The 18,505-nt window shown below is 47.2% G+C and overlaps 1 protein-coding gene across 1 annotated transcript; it reads right to left on the reverse strand.

Annotated features, from left to right (window-relative positions):
- Nucleotides 1–592: 592 nt before the first annotated feature.
- fbxo28 (F-box protein 28) lies at nt 593–9,950 on the reverse strand (the record flags this gene model as incomplete). The annotated part of the gene is made up of 5 exons (XM_084460858.1): nt 593–3,413; nt 3,899–4,094; nt 5,883–6,021; nt 7,932–8,041; nt 9,750–9,950. The coding sequence occupies 5 exons, from the start codon at nt 9,948–9,950 to the stop codon at nt 2,935–2,937; spliced, it is 1,125 nt and encodes a 374-aa protein (XP_084316984.1). The 3' UTR covers nt 593–2,934.
- Between the last annotated feature and the right edge of the window lie 8,555 nt (nt 9,951–18,505).

Below are 18,505 nucleotides of genomic sequence, written 5' to 3' on the forward strand. Positions count from 1 at the left end.
TGATGAAATGAAATAAAAATGAAGGTGTAGTGCACAGAAAAAGGCTTAGATTCAAAAGATATCACACAAAACCAATCTCATGCACTGTGCAGCTCCCTTATAAATCAGTCATAGCTGTAGGTTACTATCACAGTATAACTTCCTTTCAGGAGACCCTCAACTTCAGTATGGATGAGACTGATCTGTAGTCAAGCTGACTCGCCAAGGTTGGGAGTTAGTGTGGCTTTCATCAAACGATCCCTTGACGTGTTCCAGTGTAGGCAAGGCGTGTTGAGGGTGTAACCTAACCTACTGCAAGATTAACTGTCTCATGAGAGAGAGATACTCAATAGCTCCCTAATGAACCCCTCTGTTCTACATGTTCTACGTGTGGAGAACATGGCCAGCCTGTCTCACAGCTTCCCTTTGATATTCATATTCTACATACGTGTTGCATATTTAACAATCTTAGCACTTAAGTTAATTTACAGTTAATAAAATCCACAGACAACACATCATACGAACATACTCAACAATATCTGGATATGAACTTCTTTTAATAGGTTTGATTTGAACATTTGTAAGTCATGTGTGCAACAAACCAGTTAGCCCCAAATAGGCCAATTTACAACGTAGGATTTTCTTAAACGTACATTAAATAATCCACAGTCTACACTTGAAGTACATTAACTTTAAAATACAGTAATTTCTACACTGAGACGCAGTCTCAACTTAAGCCACTATAGATAACATTCTTGTTTCCTGCCCGGACCTCCGTCCATTCAACAGTGAACTGCATTTCCCAGGATGCCTCGCAAAGGTTTCATGCCATGAGTGGTTGAGGTTGTTCTTAAGAAAAATATTTTTTTTTAAGCCGCAATATGGGCTCACATGCCAACCTCACAAGGCAAGAGAAGGTATGTGCAGAGCTGTGTGACGAAAGGGGCTCTTCTGCAGAAGGAATCACACAGCCATGGCCGGTAGGTGGTCAGCTGCTGTGTGCCTCGACTCTCTTAACAGAACTTCTACCTCTTCCTCCAATTTAAATTCAGGAGGGCATCATTCATTGGTTACCCCTCTTATTGTAGTAGCACAGCCGTTTTAGCAAACATGAGCCTAGATATATAATGTGTTATGCATAACAAGTTTCTTTAACAAAGCAACGTTCGGTAAAAAGGTAGATGTTTACTGCCTCCAGGTATTCAATTTGAAACTTTTACCATCGACATCTAAAAGAGTCAAGCCAAGTATCCGTTCTTTTGATATAGATGGGTCGATCCATTTCTAGCCCCATGAAATAAAAGCTCAGATTGACGGTACGACGCCTTCAGACAGAGGTACAGAGGATGGTACCTTCTGACAAATGCTAATACATCTGGTTTCTTTTAATACAAAATGAAGTATCATTCCCTTGTGATGTCAGCATAATTTCAGCCATTTGCACTTTAACAAAATGCATTCCAAAAAAAGCAAAATGACCCAACAGACTTGCAGGGATGCTGTTGGTTTGTTAGTCATGACTGTGGACAGGTTTTAGTCATGACTGTGGACAGCCACCGTCCTGTCCTGTGTAGTGGGATCTACATGAGACATCTACGGATGAGACTCACAAATCAGTTTCTCAGGGAATTTCTCTCTGTTGACATGATCAGTAAGCCTTAGCTGAAGAGACGATGCCAAAGACCTAACACACATGGGGCTTTCAAAAAAGAAAAAGAAAAAAGAAAAGAAAAGACAAAAAAAAGAAAAAAAGATTTTTTATTTTTTTTAAACGAAAGTGTGTCCTAAAGGAACCTTCCTCCTTTTTATGATGTTGCCAGGTCTGATTGGGGTTAAGGGTCAAAGGCCTCACCATTCAACCATAGTAGTCAGCCATAATGGATGAGAAACATGAAGCAGGAGGTTTTCTACAGGAAAAATAATTGTGTAAAAAATCCCAAAAGGTTTATGTTATATTGCGCCAAATTTCGAGAGCAAGAAGGATAAATTGAAGAGTGTAGCTAAGGAGGATAAACGGAATCAATGCCCCCTAGTGTAGATTCGATACTTTTTGATCCAACCAATTAGCCTCATCAAGAAATTGAAGAAACACAGCATAACATTTCTTTCCATGGAGCAATACATAGCCGAAAGGCCATCCTACCTTTATAGCAGTCTTAATAACAGAACAATAAACATTATGACAAGTAGATATAGTTGAACACCAGAGGGGAAAATTTGGTTTGGAGTGCCGTTTTCCTTGAGTAGCATAATCAAACGTGTTCTTTCCATACATAGATAAATCATTTTTACCGTCATCTCTCTCGAACTGTGTCACCTAATTTGCAAATTTCAGAGTGGCTTAAGAGTCAGTGGTTAAACTACAGAACAGCACAGTTGCCCCAAATAATTACCATGGCAATATTACCCCGAAGACATGCCTGCTCTGTGTGGTTCCTCTACGTGTTAGAGGTGAAGACATGTCTGTTCTGTGTGGTTCCTCTGCGTGTTAGAGGCGAAGACATGCCTGTTCTGTGTGGTTCCTCTGTGTGAGAGGTGAAGACATGTCTGTTCTGTGTGGTTCCTCTGCGTTAGAGGTGAAGACATGTCTGTTCTGTGTGGTTCCTCTGTGTGTTAGAGGTGAAGACGTCTGTTCTGTGTGGTTCCTCTGCGTGTTAGAGGTGAAGACATGCCTGTTCTGTGTGGTTCCTCTGGGTGTTAGAGGTGAAGACGTCTGTTCTGTGTGGTTCCTCTGCGTGTTAGAGGTGAAGACATGCCTGTTCTGTGTGGTTCCTCTGGGTGTTAGAGGTGAAGACATGCCTGTTCTGTGTGGTTCCTCTACATGTTAGAGGTGGAGAACACATGGGGGGGGGGGGGTTCCAACACTGAGATATTCCTGACACAGGACAGACTACGAGCAGAGGGTGCAACTAATCAGACCTGAAAAACAAAACAAAAAAAAAGTGAACTAGTGTCTCATTTCTTGCAGCGCAGGCGTTTGGATTGCCTCGGCAGGTCTGAGCTCTTCCTGGTACGTTTAAGGGGCGGGCTGCCATCGCGCTCTGCGCCTCGGGGCAAACCGCCGGTTGCCGCGGCAACGCCGGCGGCCGACGTCACGGCGGCGGCGGCGGACGTGGAGGCCACGGCCGGCCTGGCGCCAGGGTTGGCTCCGCCCACGGCGCTGTCCATCAGGTCCCGGAGCTTGTGCTCCAGCTCGGCAAGCCGGGCGTTCTGCTCGCCGATGACCTGCGTCTGCTCCTGCAGCTTCTGCTCCTGGTCCTGCAGCTGCTTCTGCTGCTCCAACTGCTTCACACGCACCTCCTGCATCTCGCGCCGCAGCGCCGCCATGGAGGCGCCGTTCACCTTCACCTGCTGCTGCACCTTTGTCATCTCGGAGCGCGACGGCGTGTTCTTGGCCAGCAGGGACATGGTGGTCAGGGAGCTGGAGGGACCGGCTACTGGAGAGAACACGCAGGAGCAAAGACAGGGGGAGAATTCTGTTTTATTTTAGGCACCATGTTTAACTGGGAAACTTTGTGAGGGGGAAACATTATAGTAGGTGCTGGTGTGTAGTACTACTACTTGGTCCATAGAACATGGCCGTCAGTCTGGATCAGTGGTTCATAGAACATGGCCGTCTAAGAAGTCAGTCTAGATCATCTACCTGAATTATCCAATCCCAACAGTGAGCTTCTTGTCAACTGACATATTACCGCTCAACTGACAAGTTACGGCTGAAGCACCATGTGTGACTGGGGGAGCAGGAGTGTGGAATTGGGACATCAAATCTTCGCAAACTTGATATCCTCAAACCCTCTCCATTTTACTTGGGCAATTCATACACCCCCCTGGACCTGCATGATGGGTCACATGTTCAGGTCGGAAAAATCTGGAATTGTGGATTAATGTAGAAAAGTCCCATCCGTGCTGGAGCGCGTACCTGGGGCAGATCCGATGAGGCGGCCGGAGAGGTCGGCACCCGGGAGACGCTTCTTCAGGATGGGCACGATCTTCTCGTCGAAGTACTCCATGGCCATGGAGGAGATGTCCCGAAGCTCCTGCAGCACCTCGTGAGCCCGCTGGGGAGCGCGTGTGGAGTTGACATAGCGCAACACGCGGTAGATCTCGTCGATCACCTGAGGGGGAACACACACGCGTCACACGTCACAGAGGTTAATCACATGTCGAGACTCAAGAATCTTAAGGGGTGAAGTGGTATGGGTGGGCTAGTGATCTGGAGAATGCGGTACTTGTGTGTGTTCTAGAATACGACCCTTGTGTGTGTTCTAGAATGTGGTCCTTGTGTGTGTTCTAGAACACGGCCCTTGTGTGTGTTCTAGAACGCGGCCCTTGTGTGTGTTCTAGAACGCGGCCCTTGTGTGTGTTCTAGAACGCGGCCCTTGTGTGTGTTCTAGAACGCGGCCCTTGTGTGTGTTCTAGAACGCGGCCCTTGTGTGTGTTCTAGAATGCGGCCCTTGTGTGTGTTCTAGAACGCGGCCCTTGTGTGTGTTCTAGAATGCGGTCCTTGTGTGTTCTAGAATGCGGCCCTTGAGTGTGTTCTAGAACGCGGTCCTTGTGTGTGTTCTAAAATGCAGCCCACAGGACCACATCATCTGCAAATAGCAGCGACGTGCTCCCCAGCTCGCCGAACTGCAGACCCCACCTCCCCACGGCTACGCCTCAATATCCTGTCCATGAAAATCACAAACAGGATTGGTGACAAAGCGCAGCCCTGGCGGAGTCAGGTGTACATTAAACTATTCCACCGCAGGGTACCGCGGTATGGCCGTGAGTGTGACCGTATGGACTTTTTCTTATCACGGTGAAAAAGCAACGTATCCCCACGGTTTGTCAGTTTACCACAAAAAAAAGAAAAGATGTAGCCTACTGCATTTAATTATAGCTCAAGAAGTTGAACTTCCTACTAGCGCGTGGGTCGGAGACTGTTATTAATTTTCTAGAGAGCTGCACCCCCACAAACTCATCTGACGCATTGCAAACTTTTTTGTGTTGCCATTCTAGGATGCCGCTACGTTTCCGAATACTTCCGGAACGTTGCACCTGTGAATGCACAAGTCATTCGTGACTGGCTGGCTGACCATACACTGCAGGCAGTCAAATACAATCTTAATATTTACCTGGAAACGCCAGTAGGCTAACCAGTTTGCTGGCATTTGGCAGTCAGTTGATATGTTACACCGCCGCCCAGCATGGGGGTGGGGAAACAGCTGAGAGCACATGGCCACTCCCAGCAGCGTCACGGCAGACCTAGCAGACCAGCAGCTTGCCTGCTGGAAATTACATTTTTTCTACCCGCCAGAGTGGCGCGTGGTCTCCATAATTTACTCGCCAAAGAGTAAATCTACCCACCTTTCCCCCATGGGGATTATTTAAGTATCTGTCGATCTATTTGATGACAGGTGAGGGTTTATTCTGGACGCTTCAGAGAAGTATGTTCGCCATCGCCCGTAGCCTATGTTTAATAATGGACTGTTACCCTCACGTGCTAAACTGAAGTGACTAGAAACTGAACAATAGATGTGGGTGGGCACCTTGAAAAATCCTTCAAAAACATGTTAAACTCTCGATTTCAAAGACAAGAAGCTCACCGAGGGGGTAATTGGTGTCCTTTGGTATTCTGACATCAAAGAGTTTAACATTTTGATTTGACTACTATTGATTGGATAATGATATGTCCTGTTTTAGCATGTGTAACTAGCCATAGGTTCAAAGGGCAGGAGTGCCATCTAGGGACTGTAAGACTGTAAATGTAAAATAATGTGTGTGTGTGTGTGTGTGTGTGTGTGTGTGTGTGTGTGTGTGTGTGTGTGTGTGTGTGTGTGTGTGTGCGTGCGTGCGTGTGTTTGCGTGTGTGCGCAAGAGACCAGATAAGCATGGATGAAGCTGACGGATGAGGTAAGCACCTTGCCAGGGATGAAGCAGCAGAGATTGGAGTCCACGTATTTCATGAAGGTCATGTTGAGTAGGGAGAGGCGCGTTTCCACGGCAGCCAGGATATCGGCATGCCGCGCCAGTGAGTGGTTCCTCCGCTCCGACTCCCGCCTGCCGACAGAAACAGTCCCGCTAAACACTCACACATTCCCCAAACACACTTATGATTCCATACATTCCTTCATGACCGTGAGGGCATAACTTGCATTGCAGTCCAAACCACTATCATTGTCCAATGATAAATGGACTGCACTTTTCTCCAAAGCACTTTACAATGGCCTCTCATTCACTAGAGATGTTGTGTGGATTTTTTCCTACCGACTAATAAACCCATGACAACACCGGCGTTACCGGTAACACCATCTACCCTAGGCCTACAATAATAGAGTGATTATTTATTATTTTAATCTTTAACGTTGGACCTTTGCCTTATGTTGAACAGCATTGTTGTGAAGCCTATTTAAATTTGGTGTTGGTATGCCTCCACGGCTTGCCAACAAATGCGCAATCAGAGTTAGGTGAGATATAAACGTCATACTCGGTACCCTGTGTTTCTTTATAATCAGAATTAGTTTATTGCCATCTAGTTTTTCAACATAGATAGCGTACTAGGAATATGGACAATGTCCAAAGCAAATTGAAAAACTACATGGCAAGAAACAAATTCTGCCTCTAAAACATGACCTGATCTGCCTCTAAAACATGACCCGACCTGCCTCTAAAACATGACCTGACCTGCCTCTAAAACATGACCTGCCTCTAAAACATGACCTGCCCTGCCTCTAAAACATGACCTGACCTGCCTCTAAAACATTACCCGACCTGCCTCTAAAACATGACCCGACCTGCCTCTAAAACATGACATGACCTGCCACTAAAACATGACCTGACCTGCCTCTAAAACATGACCTGCCCTGCCTCTAAAAACATGACCTGACCTGCCTCTAAAACATGACCTGACCTGCCTCTAAAACATGACCTGACCTGCCTCTAAAACATGACCTGCCTCTAAAACATGATCTGCCTCTAAAACATGACCTGACCTGCCTCTAAAACATGACCGATCTGCCTCTAAAACATGACCTGCCTCTAAAACATGACCTGACCTGCCTCTAAAACATGACCTGACCTGCCTCTAAAACATGACCGATCTGCCTCTAAAACATGACCGACCTGCCTCTAAAACATGACCTGACCTGCCTCTAAAACATGACCTGCCTCTAAAACATGACCTGACCTGCCTCTAAAACATGACCTGCCTCTAAAACATGACCTGCCTCTAAAACATGACCTGCCTCTAAAACATGACCTGACCTGCCTCTAAAACATGACCTGACCTGCCTCTAAGACATGACCTTCCTCTAAAACATGACCTGCCTCTAAAACATGACCTGACCTGCCTCTAAAACATGACCTGACCTGCCTCTAAAACATGACCTGACCTGCCTCTAAAACATGACCTGCCTCTAAAACATGACCTGACCTGCCTCTAAAACATGACAGACCTGCCTCTAAAACATGACCTGCCTCTAAAACATGACCTGACCTGCCTCAAAAACATGACCTGCCTCTAAAACATGACCTGACCTGCCTCTAAAACATGACCTGACCTGCCTCTAAAACATGACCTGACCTGCCTCTAAAACATGACCTGCCTCTAAAACATGACCTGCCTCTAAAACATGACCTGACCTGCCTCTAAAACATGACCGACCTGCCTCTAAAACATGACCGACCTGCCTCTAAAACATGACCGACCTGCCTCTAAAACATGACCTGACCTGCCTCTAAAACATGACCTGCCTCTAAAACATGACCTGCCTCTAAAACATGACCTGACCTGCCTCTCAAACATGACCTGACCCGCCTCTAAAACATGACCGACCTGCCTCTAAAACATGACCTGACCTGCCTCTAAAACATGACCCGCCCTGCCTCTAAAACATGACCTGCCTCTAAAACACAACCTGACCTGCCTCTAAAACATGACCGACCTGATCTGCTTCGGAAAAATGACTGACCTGGGCAGCTGAGCCTTGACCTGCCTCTGGCACAGGCTGTGGTAGCGCTCCACCCGGAGGAAGCCCTGGTTCAGCATGCGCTGGCAGATCATGTCCATGCGCTTGCACACCTGGGGACAGAGAGGGACAGGCAGGTGTGGTTGGGTTCATCTCTGAAGGAATCTCAGACTAGAGGGTTTTCACAGCCACCATCAGTCGGCTATGTTGGAGGTTTTAGGCTACTGAATGTAGATAGATAGCTAGTTAGATAGGTATATCTGTATGTCTATTGATCTATAGGTCTATCTGTATGACAATTGATATATCCATATATCTAGCTAGCTAGTTACAGGTCTATCTATCTGTCTACTGACCTATCTATCTATCTAGTTAGATAGATGGATAGACAGATACCTATCTAGCTAGTTAGATCAATAGACAGTGTGGACCTATCTAGCTAGAGGTCTATCCATCTGTCTATTGATCTAGCTAGTTAGTTAGATAGGTCTGTCTACTGATCTGTTTAGTTAGATAGGTCTATGCATCTGTCTATTGATCGATCTAGCCTAATCTTAAACTTAAACTCTCCAATGTGGCCGACCGTGAAAACCCTCTAGCTGAAATGGAAGTGTGCTGCAAATATTGTCTTCCTCTAAACTATCCATAGTTTGTTCTAGCCTTGCATTCCTAGCCCCGTACTTACTTAAAGAAACAGTCTGCATTAAAGGTACCCAATGTAGTTTTAGACCACTAGTATGCGCTCTAGAGCAAATTTGAGAAGGTGGTCCCCGAAAAACGCGTACTACGTCATTGCGTCAATACACGGAGCACATAATAGTGATGTTTCACACATCTTTGTTGTTTTCAAAACATTAGCGAAGTATCATTTTGCGAAGAAATTACAAGGTAGGAAAGACATTCAAGTGATTCAACATGTTTATTAGACTACAAGGAACCATATAATCGAGGAATTTCGAAAATAAACAAAGAACTGATTGTTTTGATTCACGTTTCGTTGGGTACCTTTAATAGAGCATGGTCTATTATCATAATATTACCATTAATAAAACCAGAGCGTTACAGAGACGCAGTGGAAAGACTAGTCTAAAAGGAAGACCAACTCAACTATGGAAGTAGCTTAGCTACAAAGGGGTTGGCATTCGGAAGATCTCGGAAGATCTCGGAAGATCTCGGAGGATCTCGGAAGATCTCGGAAGATCTCGGAAGATCCCGGAAGATCTCGGAAGACCATGGAAGAATCAAATTGCACGACAGCAATGTGCAAAAGCACAGCTAGCATACACTTCTACAAAACAGCTAGCCGTCTAGCAACCTTGCTTTTGTTACATTTGTTTAACAATGTATTAAACTATTTGTTTTATTTTTTTAATATTAAACTGTATTAAACAACAGTTGAACTAACGCTAGCAGGATAGCAACCATTAACCTCCAGCAAGGAGCTGCTTGAGACTGAACGACCTAGCCTAGCTTAGCCTAGCTTAGCCTAGCTTAGCCTAGCTTAGCCTAGCTTAGCCTAGCTTAGCCTAGCTTAGCCTAGCTTAGCCTAGCTAAGCTATTATTAGCTTCTGCTAGCTACCGCCGTGGTGTTGACACACCAACGGCCTGGTTATGCAAGTTAAATTAATAATAACCACTAGTTTGCATGCAGAGTGGGTCAACTTGGACACTTATTTATTTTAGGATGCTTTCTGTTTAACTGTTCAGACCTCAGATAGCTAACCCTAGCTAGCTGAATGCTAGCACGCGTTAGCATCATTGCCCAGGGTTTGTTTTTGCCCAGGGTTTGTTTTTGCCCAGGGTTTGTTTTTGTTCGCTCACCAAACGTAGAAGGCTGATTTCGTCGTAAGACAAGAAATTCAAGATGGTCTCGATGGCCACGATGGGGAGTCCGAGCAACGGGTTGTTCTGGTGGGGTTGATCGGGCGGGGGGGTTGATAACCTCGGGGAGACAGAGTCGGTGTCCATAGTCCCGAAACCTGGGTCTACTTCTTCATCTGCTCTCTCTACAGCGGCCGCCATCTTTGTCTCCATAGGAAGGGGTGGGAGGTGACGTCTCCACAGTCTCCACAGGCCACGCCCACTAAACATCACAAAAACATGACATTCCTTAGAAGGGCACATTGAAAGAAGTGGGATACTAATAAGGAAAAATGATATATTTATGATTGAAATCATAAATAGAAGTGAAATATATAAGGAAAACAAGAGTGAGAGAGAAAGTGCAATGTACTGTGCCAGCGCCGGAGACAGGTCTGGCTGGACATATTGTTATTCTGCAATAGAGGGGAACCAGGCCAGGTCAAGCCTGGTTTATGTGTGTTGGCTGGCTTGACTGCCCCCCCCCCCTACTGACTCCTCCACCCCAGTGTCTCCACAGTGTAAACTGTCTCCTACACCTGATGATGACTAAATGTAGTTCCTGTGCCCACTCACCAATGTCCTCACTTTAAACACCTTCATTCTGGTGAAAATATCCCCATAAAAGGGATGATTTCCCACTAGAGGTGTTATTTATTTACCTTCCTGTCCTTGTGGTATATGTGTGAATTTAAAGTCTGCATGGGAAACACATCGTAGACGTAAAGATATGACATATCCACTATCCAGTCTTTGCACTGCACACTTTGTAGAAGCTAATCACCCCATTTCCTCTGTACATTAAGTTACATTACATTACAGTCATTTAGCAGATGCTTTTATCCAAAGCGACTAACAATAATTGCATTTTACGTCTGTGTAATTCGGGTGTCTCATTTGCTGATGATGACAGCATAGCGACAGAAAGGTTAGACTAACCCTGATGAAGACAGCATAGAAACGTTGGATTTGTGTCATTAATAAAAACTTCCAGTGTGTGGTCACCTACTTTATTTTCATACTTTTTCAAATCACAATGGAACCATTGAAACGACAGGCCGGTATTACATTAGTCAGAGGCATCATCAGTCAATCAGCCATCATACAGTTTTTCTCTATTTTTGCTATTTCCATGGGGCGTGTAATTACTTTGATTGTTGAAGTTATACAAATTCACACAAGAGGTGTCGTTGCTTTGCCATGCGGCCTAATGACCGATATAAAAGCAACCTGATCTTGTGAGCACAGTGATAAGAAAGTCACAACGAGATGAAACTGTAGCAGATTAGAGGACAGACTGGAGGACCAACTGTTATTTCTAACTTTTAGCTCATCTGGTCCATTTCGGTCAGAATATGTTGAAAATAAATAAAATAGGAATAAATGATTGTCTTGATGTTTAAACACGGTCCTTGGAGGCGTCCTGTATGCGCCCTATTCGGGCTGTCTGACGGACCACAGTGTTGTAGCTACATCAGGGTCACATGGAGGCTGAGTATACTAGGAAGTTCCACTTGAAGAGATCAACTTGCACACTCAAAAATGTTTGTGGTTCTGGGGGTAGATCCCCCTTAGATTAATTTTTCAAATAAAAACATTGCATACTCTCGCACACACTATTCTGAGCTTTTTATTCTGTCTACGTTTCGGCACAAACCTGAATCAGGACAGTGGTTTTGTTACAAACCTGAATCAAGACAGTGGTTTTGTTACAAACCTGAATCAGGACAGTGGTTTTGTTACAAACCTGAATCAGGACAGTGGTTTTGTTACAAACCTGATTCAGGACAGTGATTTTGTTACAAACCTGAATCAGGACAGTGATTTTGTTACAAACCTGAATCAGGACAGTGATTTTGTTACAAACCTGAATCAGGACAGTGATTTTGTTACAAACCTGAATCAGGACAGTGGTTTTGTTACAAACCTGAATCAGGACAGTGGTTTTGTTACAAGGTTTATGCCGAAACGCTGACAGAATAAAAAGCAGTGGAAAAGTGTGTGTGGGAGTAGTACTCTGCAGTTTTTAATTTGACTAGAATGTTCCAGGCCATCTTGTTGTTCCCTCAGTCCACCGCTGAGCTGGAGCAGGCACAGCAGCCAGGGCCGGCGATGCCGCCCATCACCCCGCCTCTCTTCCCCGCGCGCCCGGCGCCACCGCCGGCGTCCTGGCGTGGAAGCTTGGCGGCGCGGCTCGCCGTCTCCTTGATCTGCATCTCCAGATGGCGTTGGATGGCCAAGCCCAGATCGGCGGGGTCCACCGACGCGCCGTACACATCCCACGTCATCCCCTCCGCGTCCCACATCACTTCCTTCACCGGAGACTTCTGGCCGCCGCCCGCCTCGTCCGCCGCCGCGTCCCGGTGCCCCGCCCCGTTACCGTCCGTCTCCACCAGGCGGACCCGGGGGAAGACGTGGGGCGGGGAGACCTCCTCCGTCTGCACCTCCGCGTCCCTGAGATGTCTACGGGACGTCATGGTCCCCGCGTCCCTCGTGGTGACGCTGGACCGGCTGACGCTGCTGCTGGACCCTCCCCCGCCCTGCCGGCCGCCACCGCCAGGGTGCGCCGGGCAGCCAGAGCTACAGCAGCAACGCGGCAGCGCCACGGCGTCCGGCCCGGTCTCGCCGGCCGAGGAGACGAGGCGAGGAGGAGGGGGGGGCGCCGGGAGGTCGGCCGGGCACGGGGGGGGCCGCTGGGCGGGGGACGGGATGGGCCGGCGGTGGCAGTAGGACGCAAACGTGTCCTCCGGCAGCGTCGTCGCGCCGCAACACGGGGGGTGACGGGCGTCTCCGCAGACCCGGGCAGTCGGGTCAGAGGGGCTGGTGGCGCCGGCCCCGCCCCCGCCCCCCCTCCCGCAGGTGGCGGCCACCATGTTGCGAAGCTGTAGCCGCATGGCCTGTTTGCAGGCTAACGTGAGACGGGCCTGAACCTGGGCCTCCTGGGTACTGGAGTCTCCCCCGGGGCACCCAGGCGAGCGGGCGTCGGCGTGGGGAGGCGGGCCTTCTCCCTCCCTGACCAGGTGGAGGGTGTCAGAGTGGCTTCTCTGGACGGGCGGCGGTGGCGGGCTCAGCCTGTCCCCTCGCAGGTCTTTGTGGGAGGAGGAGAAGGAGGCCAGGGAGGCCGGGTGCTCGCCGCGCTCCGACGACGCCACCCCTCCGCGGGCTCGGAGGCCACCCCCGGTCACGCCCCCCCGCTCCCGCCACGCGTACCCCTCTGCTACGCTGCGGGGGCGGGCCGAGGTGCTGGGGGCCCCTCGCTCAGCTGCGGGCTGCGCGCTGAGATGAGGAGACGGACTCGTCCCTGGAAGAGGCACCTGACTGTCCGCCCGGCCGTCACCGTCTCTCTGAGAACATGGAGGATAACCGGATACCAGCACGGGGTCGGAGATGTGCGGCTCGGGGTCGGAGATGCGCGGCGCGGGGTCGGTGGAGAGAGCGGAGTCAGGTGGTACAGCGGCGCCCCCCGGTGGGAGTAACTCGGAGGTGGGTCGCTCACCTTCTGCCATGAGAAAACCCTGAGGAAGGAAGAAGAGACACAGAGCGTTGTGTGTGGGGTTCTGAAACGACAGCAGCACGAGCAGTCGTTTGGTCGCCTACCATCCAAATTGGTTCCTCAGTTCTCTCGTTGTGCCAGAGCTAAGCGAAGCGACTGATTGGCTACCCTGATGGTCTGACAGTTTTGTCACAAGTGTTTTTAGCCGTGTTGACAGCATTGTTTAGGACTTTGTTAACCTCATAAACAGAACCTGATGTTTTCTTTGATCGGGTGGGCGTGGTCAGAGGGGTCAGACGAGAGATTAGGCCTATCAGACTGGGTTTGGTCTGTCAAATACATATTTATCCATTGTTTACTGATAGCAGTAACGTTATGCACTAATGTCATGAAACATCCCTGCAATGCCACTGCTGGCTTTTCAGGAAAATGGTCAAATAATTAGCTTTAGTTGCGTATTGATTATCAACTTAAATTCAGACGCTTCGTTGAGAAAATGAACCTTGTCGGACACCTCTGCTCTGGTACAGTAACTTATAATTGAAGGAAGATGACACCACACTGACTTACAGTATACACCACAATAATTTGATGTGTGACTGTGAACGGTTGGTTAGCTTCTCTGACCTCCCAGATCAAAAGGACGATGTGTTTTTCTCCCTGTTTTTCACACGTACTCCTCCATGTCATGTGGGTTATGTGTATTCATGTGTAGCCGACTAGTACTCAGCTGTTGCCCGATACTATACTTACATTTCCTGCTAATTCAAAAGTAAATCAACTGCCAACTCAAAACATACAATGTGCGTTGTCGCTACCACAACAAAAAGGATAGAATCCCATTGGATGCTCAGAAAAGCCCAATAGGAATATTAATTATGAATATTAAGCAGGCTGGTATCAGAGGTGTCCAGGCTAAGTCCAGGTGGTAAAAACATGTCCTCCTGACTCAGTCAAGGTCTGCATCAATGTTTTCCCTCAGAGGTGATAAAAATATTCATCAGGTAAGCATCCCCCTACACACACACACACGCGCACGCACACACACATACACACACATGCATCCCTTGCCGACAAACACACACACCTCAGAAATACGAATAAGAGCTCATGGTTCTTAATACAGACTGGTAGTGAACAGTAAGCCCTGCTTACCTCGCCTTCTAGTCTTTGCTCCGTGCCAGAGGTATGCTCCTCTCTCCTGGTCTCTCCTCTCCCTGGTCTCTCCTCCTCCTCCTCCCCCTCTCTCTCCTCGGTTCCAGACGTCTCCGCGCTCCCTGGGGAGTTCCGGCTCTCTCCCACGTCAATCCAGGATCTCGGAGAGGAAAAGGACAAGTGCCATCTCTCTTCGTTCAGTCTGACATCCACAGGTGATCCCTCCCTCACACCATCTACTATACCCTCACTCTCTCTCTCTCTCTCTCTCTCTCTATCTATCTATCTATCTATCTATCTATCGATCGATCGATCGATCGATCGATCGATCGATCTATCTCTACCACAGCAGTGAACAAGATGGAGGAACCTTAAGGTAAACTCCTCTTTCATCTGACGGCAAATGTGAGACTGCACTTACAAATCTTCAACCCCTCCCCTAGGGGAATCAGTGTGTGTGTGTGTGTGTGTGTGTGACAGAGCTGGGTGGAGGTGCTGCTGGTTGTTTGGCTGATGTTGATGGGGGGTAGCCAGGCTGTGGGGATGGATGGATGGATGGATGGATGGATGGATGGATGGATGGAGGGAGGGAGGGAGGGAGGGAGGGGAAGGGAGGGAGGGAGGGGGAATGATACTGAGGAGAGATAACCAGTCGGCAGACGCCATCATCAGACGCCCCACCTGGGAGAGAGAGAAGAGAGGGAGGAAGAAAAGAGAAAAGAGAGGGAGGAAGATGCATGAATGAATCAGAAAAAAATGTTTTCTTGACGAGCTCTCTCTCTCTTACACACACACACACACACACACACACACACAGGCACACACACACACACGCCTGTCACTAGCTCCACCTCGCCTTTTTGCCTCACCTCGCTCCGTCTCTCTGTTGCTATGGCAACTGCAATACTCAATGGGACTCAGTTGAATGATCTTTTTTTCTCTCCTCCATCTCACAGCCTTTCCTACATGTCATTAGTTTTCAAAATGTCACATTCTGAAGGCTGTGAGTGACGTGGCGAAGACCTTCTTCACTACCCCTACAGAATTTACATGAAACCACTACCTCCTCTGCACTTCTAGTAAGCATACAGTAGTGTACTTAAGCAATAAGGTACGAGAGGTACTACTTTGTTGTGAATAATGTACAGTTCAAGGGTGTTGTTAGGCCCCGACGCGCAGCGGAGGTAGAAATCCAGATATCCAGGTAGAAATTGTGCAAATTGGTTGTCTTTTTACCCACTAATTGTATGACCAATAATCAAACAGCATGTCCTTGGTGTGTCCTGTGAACATGCTAATCTACTGAAACCAAGGTGATGGGGTAAGGGATGCCAGGTGAACCTTGAATGGGGTCTGTGAGAGAGAGAGAAAGGCACTAACGGGAAATGCTAATTGTTCCGGGACATTCAGACTGGGAGTGAGAGAGACTCCTACAACATCAACATCAACAACAACAACAACAAGCATGATGGCTCAATCAAAGCCTAGCTGCCCGTGATCGTCCCTCCACGAAGAGAAGCTGGAAAATCACATTTTCCAGGTGTTATTTTCTCATGCCATGATTATGTGGTTGATTTTTTTTTAAAATAAAGCTACAAAACATCAAAGCAATGTTTAGTTCATTTAGTGAGCTTATGAAACGTGTGACCTATAGGCTAACCTAAATGTATATGTGGGTGGAACTACCGTTACTTAATTTATTCAACCAAAGGTCAACAAAAAACACACAAAGAGACGCACAGATGTGTTCAGGATGCGACCTTCATCAACCCTGAGCAATTTGGAGTAAATCGGATAATGTATGTAGGAGTTATGAGGACTTCCTGTTTCACCAGTAGGTGGCGCTGTAAGTGTGACTCAATACCTATGCATAGATGTGTGGAGTTTTGAGGACTTCCTGTTTCACAGTAAATTGTATAGAGCAACAGTACATAAGTCTACTGACACGTTGAATGGGAATTGGGAACATAAACATACTGTATAAGCTATAGTCAGAGGCTTGTTCCCATGTTACTGTAATATACTGGATAATTCTACAACAGTGCACTTCCGGAACAACTGCAGTTCTTTTCACTCCAGTAGGGGGCAGTAGTATTCTACAAACACGGTACACATACTACCAGAGATGACCTCCATTCTGCTACTGGACAAGCAGTCATATGTTGGTGGATAAAACCTCCTTCATAGCCCCTCTCTAGCTCCCCTCTGGCTGTCTAACTGTAGAAAACAAGTTGAATTCTCTCTCTTCTATTCTTTATTTATCTATCTAGTCTCTGGAGTCCACATACATTATATTACAGTTACTTAGCAGACGCTTTTATCCAAAGCAACTGACAATAATTGCATTTAATGTAGGTAGTCAGTGTACTACTACTCACCAGAACTGACAAGTGCATCTCCTTTCTAAACAAGTGATTAAGAGCATAATCTAGTGCTGATGGCAAAGTGCAAGAATGGCAATAAAATTACAATAGGTGCTTAAGAGGGAGGATTGTGAAGTACTTCTTGAAGAGGTTTTGAGCCTGCGGTGAAAGATGGGCAGCGACTCTGCTGTCCTGACGTGAATGAGCAGTTCATTCCACCACTGCGGGGCCAGGACAGAGAAGAGCCGTGACCGTGGGGTCAGGACAGAGAAGAGCCGTGACCGTGGGGTCAGGACAGAGAAGAGCCGTGACCGTGGGGCCAGGACAGAGAAGAGCCGTGACCGTGGGGTCAGGACAGAGAAGAGCCGTGACCGTGGGGACAGGACAGAGAAGAGCCGTGACCGTGGGGTCAGGACAGAGAAGAGCCGTGACCGTGGGGTCAGGACAGAGAAGAGCCGTGACCGTGGGGTCAGGACAGAGAAGAGCCGTGACCGTGGGGACAGGACAGAGAAGAGCCGTGACCGTGGGGTCAGGACAGAGAAGAGCCGTGACCGTGGGGACAGGACAGAGAAGAGCCCTGACCGTGGGGTCAGGACAGAGAAGAGCCGTGACCGTGGGGTCAGGACAGAGAAGAGCCGTGACCGTGTCGATCGACCGCAGGGGCCTCGGAGTGACGGGGCAAGTCACCCTGAGGTATAGAACAGGTTGTATCAGTTCTACATAACCATTTAAGAGGTCCTTTACTGAATGTAGGCTCTTTTTGCATGAGAGCAGTCTCACAACTTTGTGAAACAAGTTTGTTTAGAATTTACTAACAAATAAGACCTTGGTGGGAAATGACCATACACTGAATAACTCCTAACAACATTTCAATGTTTACAAACATTTCTATAAAGAATCTGGTAAATAATATTCTAAAAACAAACGTATATGTACAAAAATTACTTCCAGAAATTCATTTTTAATGCAGAGAAGATTTTCTTATCAAAATAAATATGCAGTCGAGTTCCAAAGTGGAATAGCAGTGTTCAAAAGTAGAAGGCTGAAAATGTTAGTTAGATCTGATACCTGCTGATGTCCTTCTGAAGTGTGAATACAGACCTTGGTCACCAGAGTGTCTGTGAAAATAAATTGAGTGGTTATGATTAGGACCTCAGTTGAAGATAAATAAATAAAATGTAAAAAAATTCACAAATGTAAGGTAACATGGTAACTCAATAAAGTACATTTCTGTCAGCTTGCCTGTGTCAGACTTTCCTGCTGTGTTGTTTGCATAACTTTCCTCACCGTCAGTGTCAAATAGGTTCATCTAAAATGTAAGAAGAGAGATTTAGGAGAGAACAACAAAGCATCAAACGAGGGGAGAGTGAGAAGAGAAACATAACACATGCTGAACATTTCATTCCTGCACATTGAGAATCAAGACATCACCTTTCTCGCCTGGAAAAGGTTTTAGAATCTCTAGTACATTATTAGTGAAGAGTCTTTTTAAATGCCAACTGTATTTTAAATATAAGTCAGTCTAGTTTCCTGATATTGTAGCATCACTTCTGCTGCCTGTCTGGTTTAGACATGGAAGCCTGGACATTTGACTCCAAGGGGATCTACCAACAATACAGAATTAATCAGGCATTCGAATAACCTTGATGAATCGTGGGCCTTGACTGATACAGTGTCTGTATTTGGAAAACATTCTAACTACAGCG

This window comes from Borostomias antarcticus (assembly GCF_949987555.1).
Source record: "Borostomias antarcticus genome assembly, chromosome: 34".
NCBI classification, from domain to species: domain Eukaryota; kingdom Metazoa; phylum Chordata; class Actinopteri; order Stomiiformes; family Stomiidae; genus Borostomias; species Borostomias antarcticus.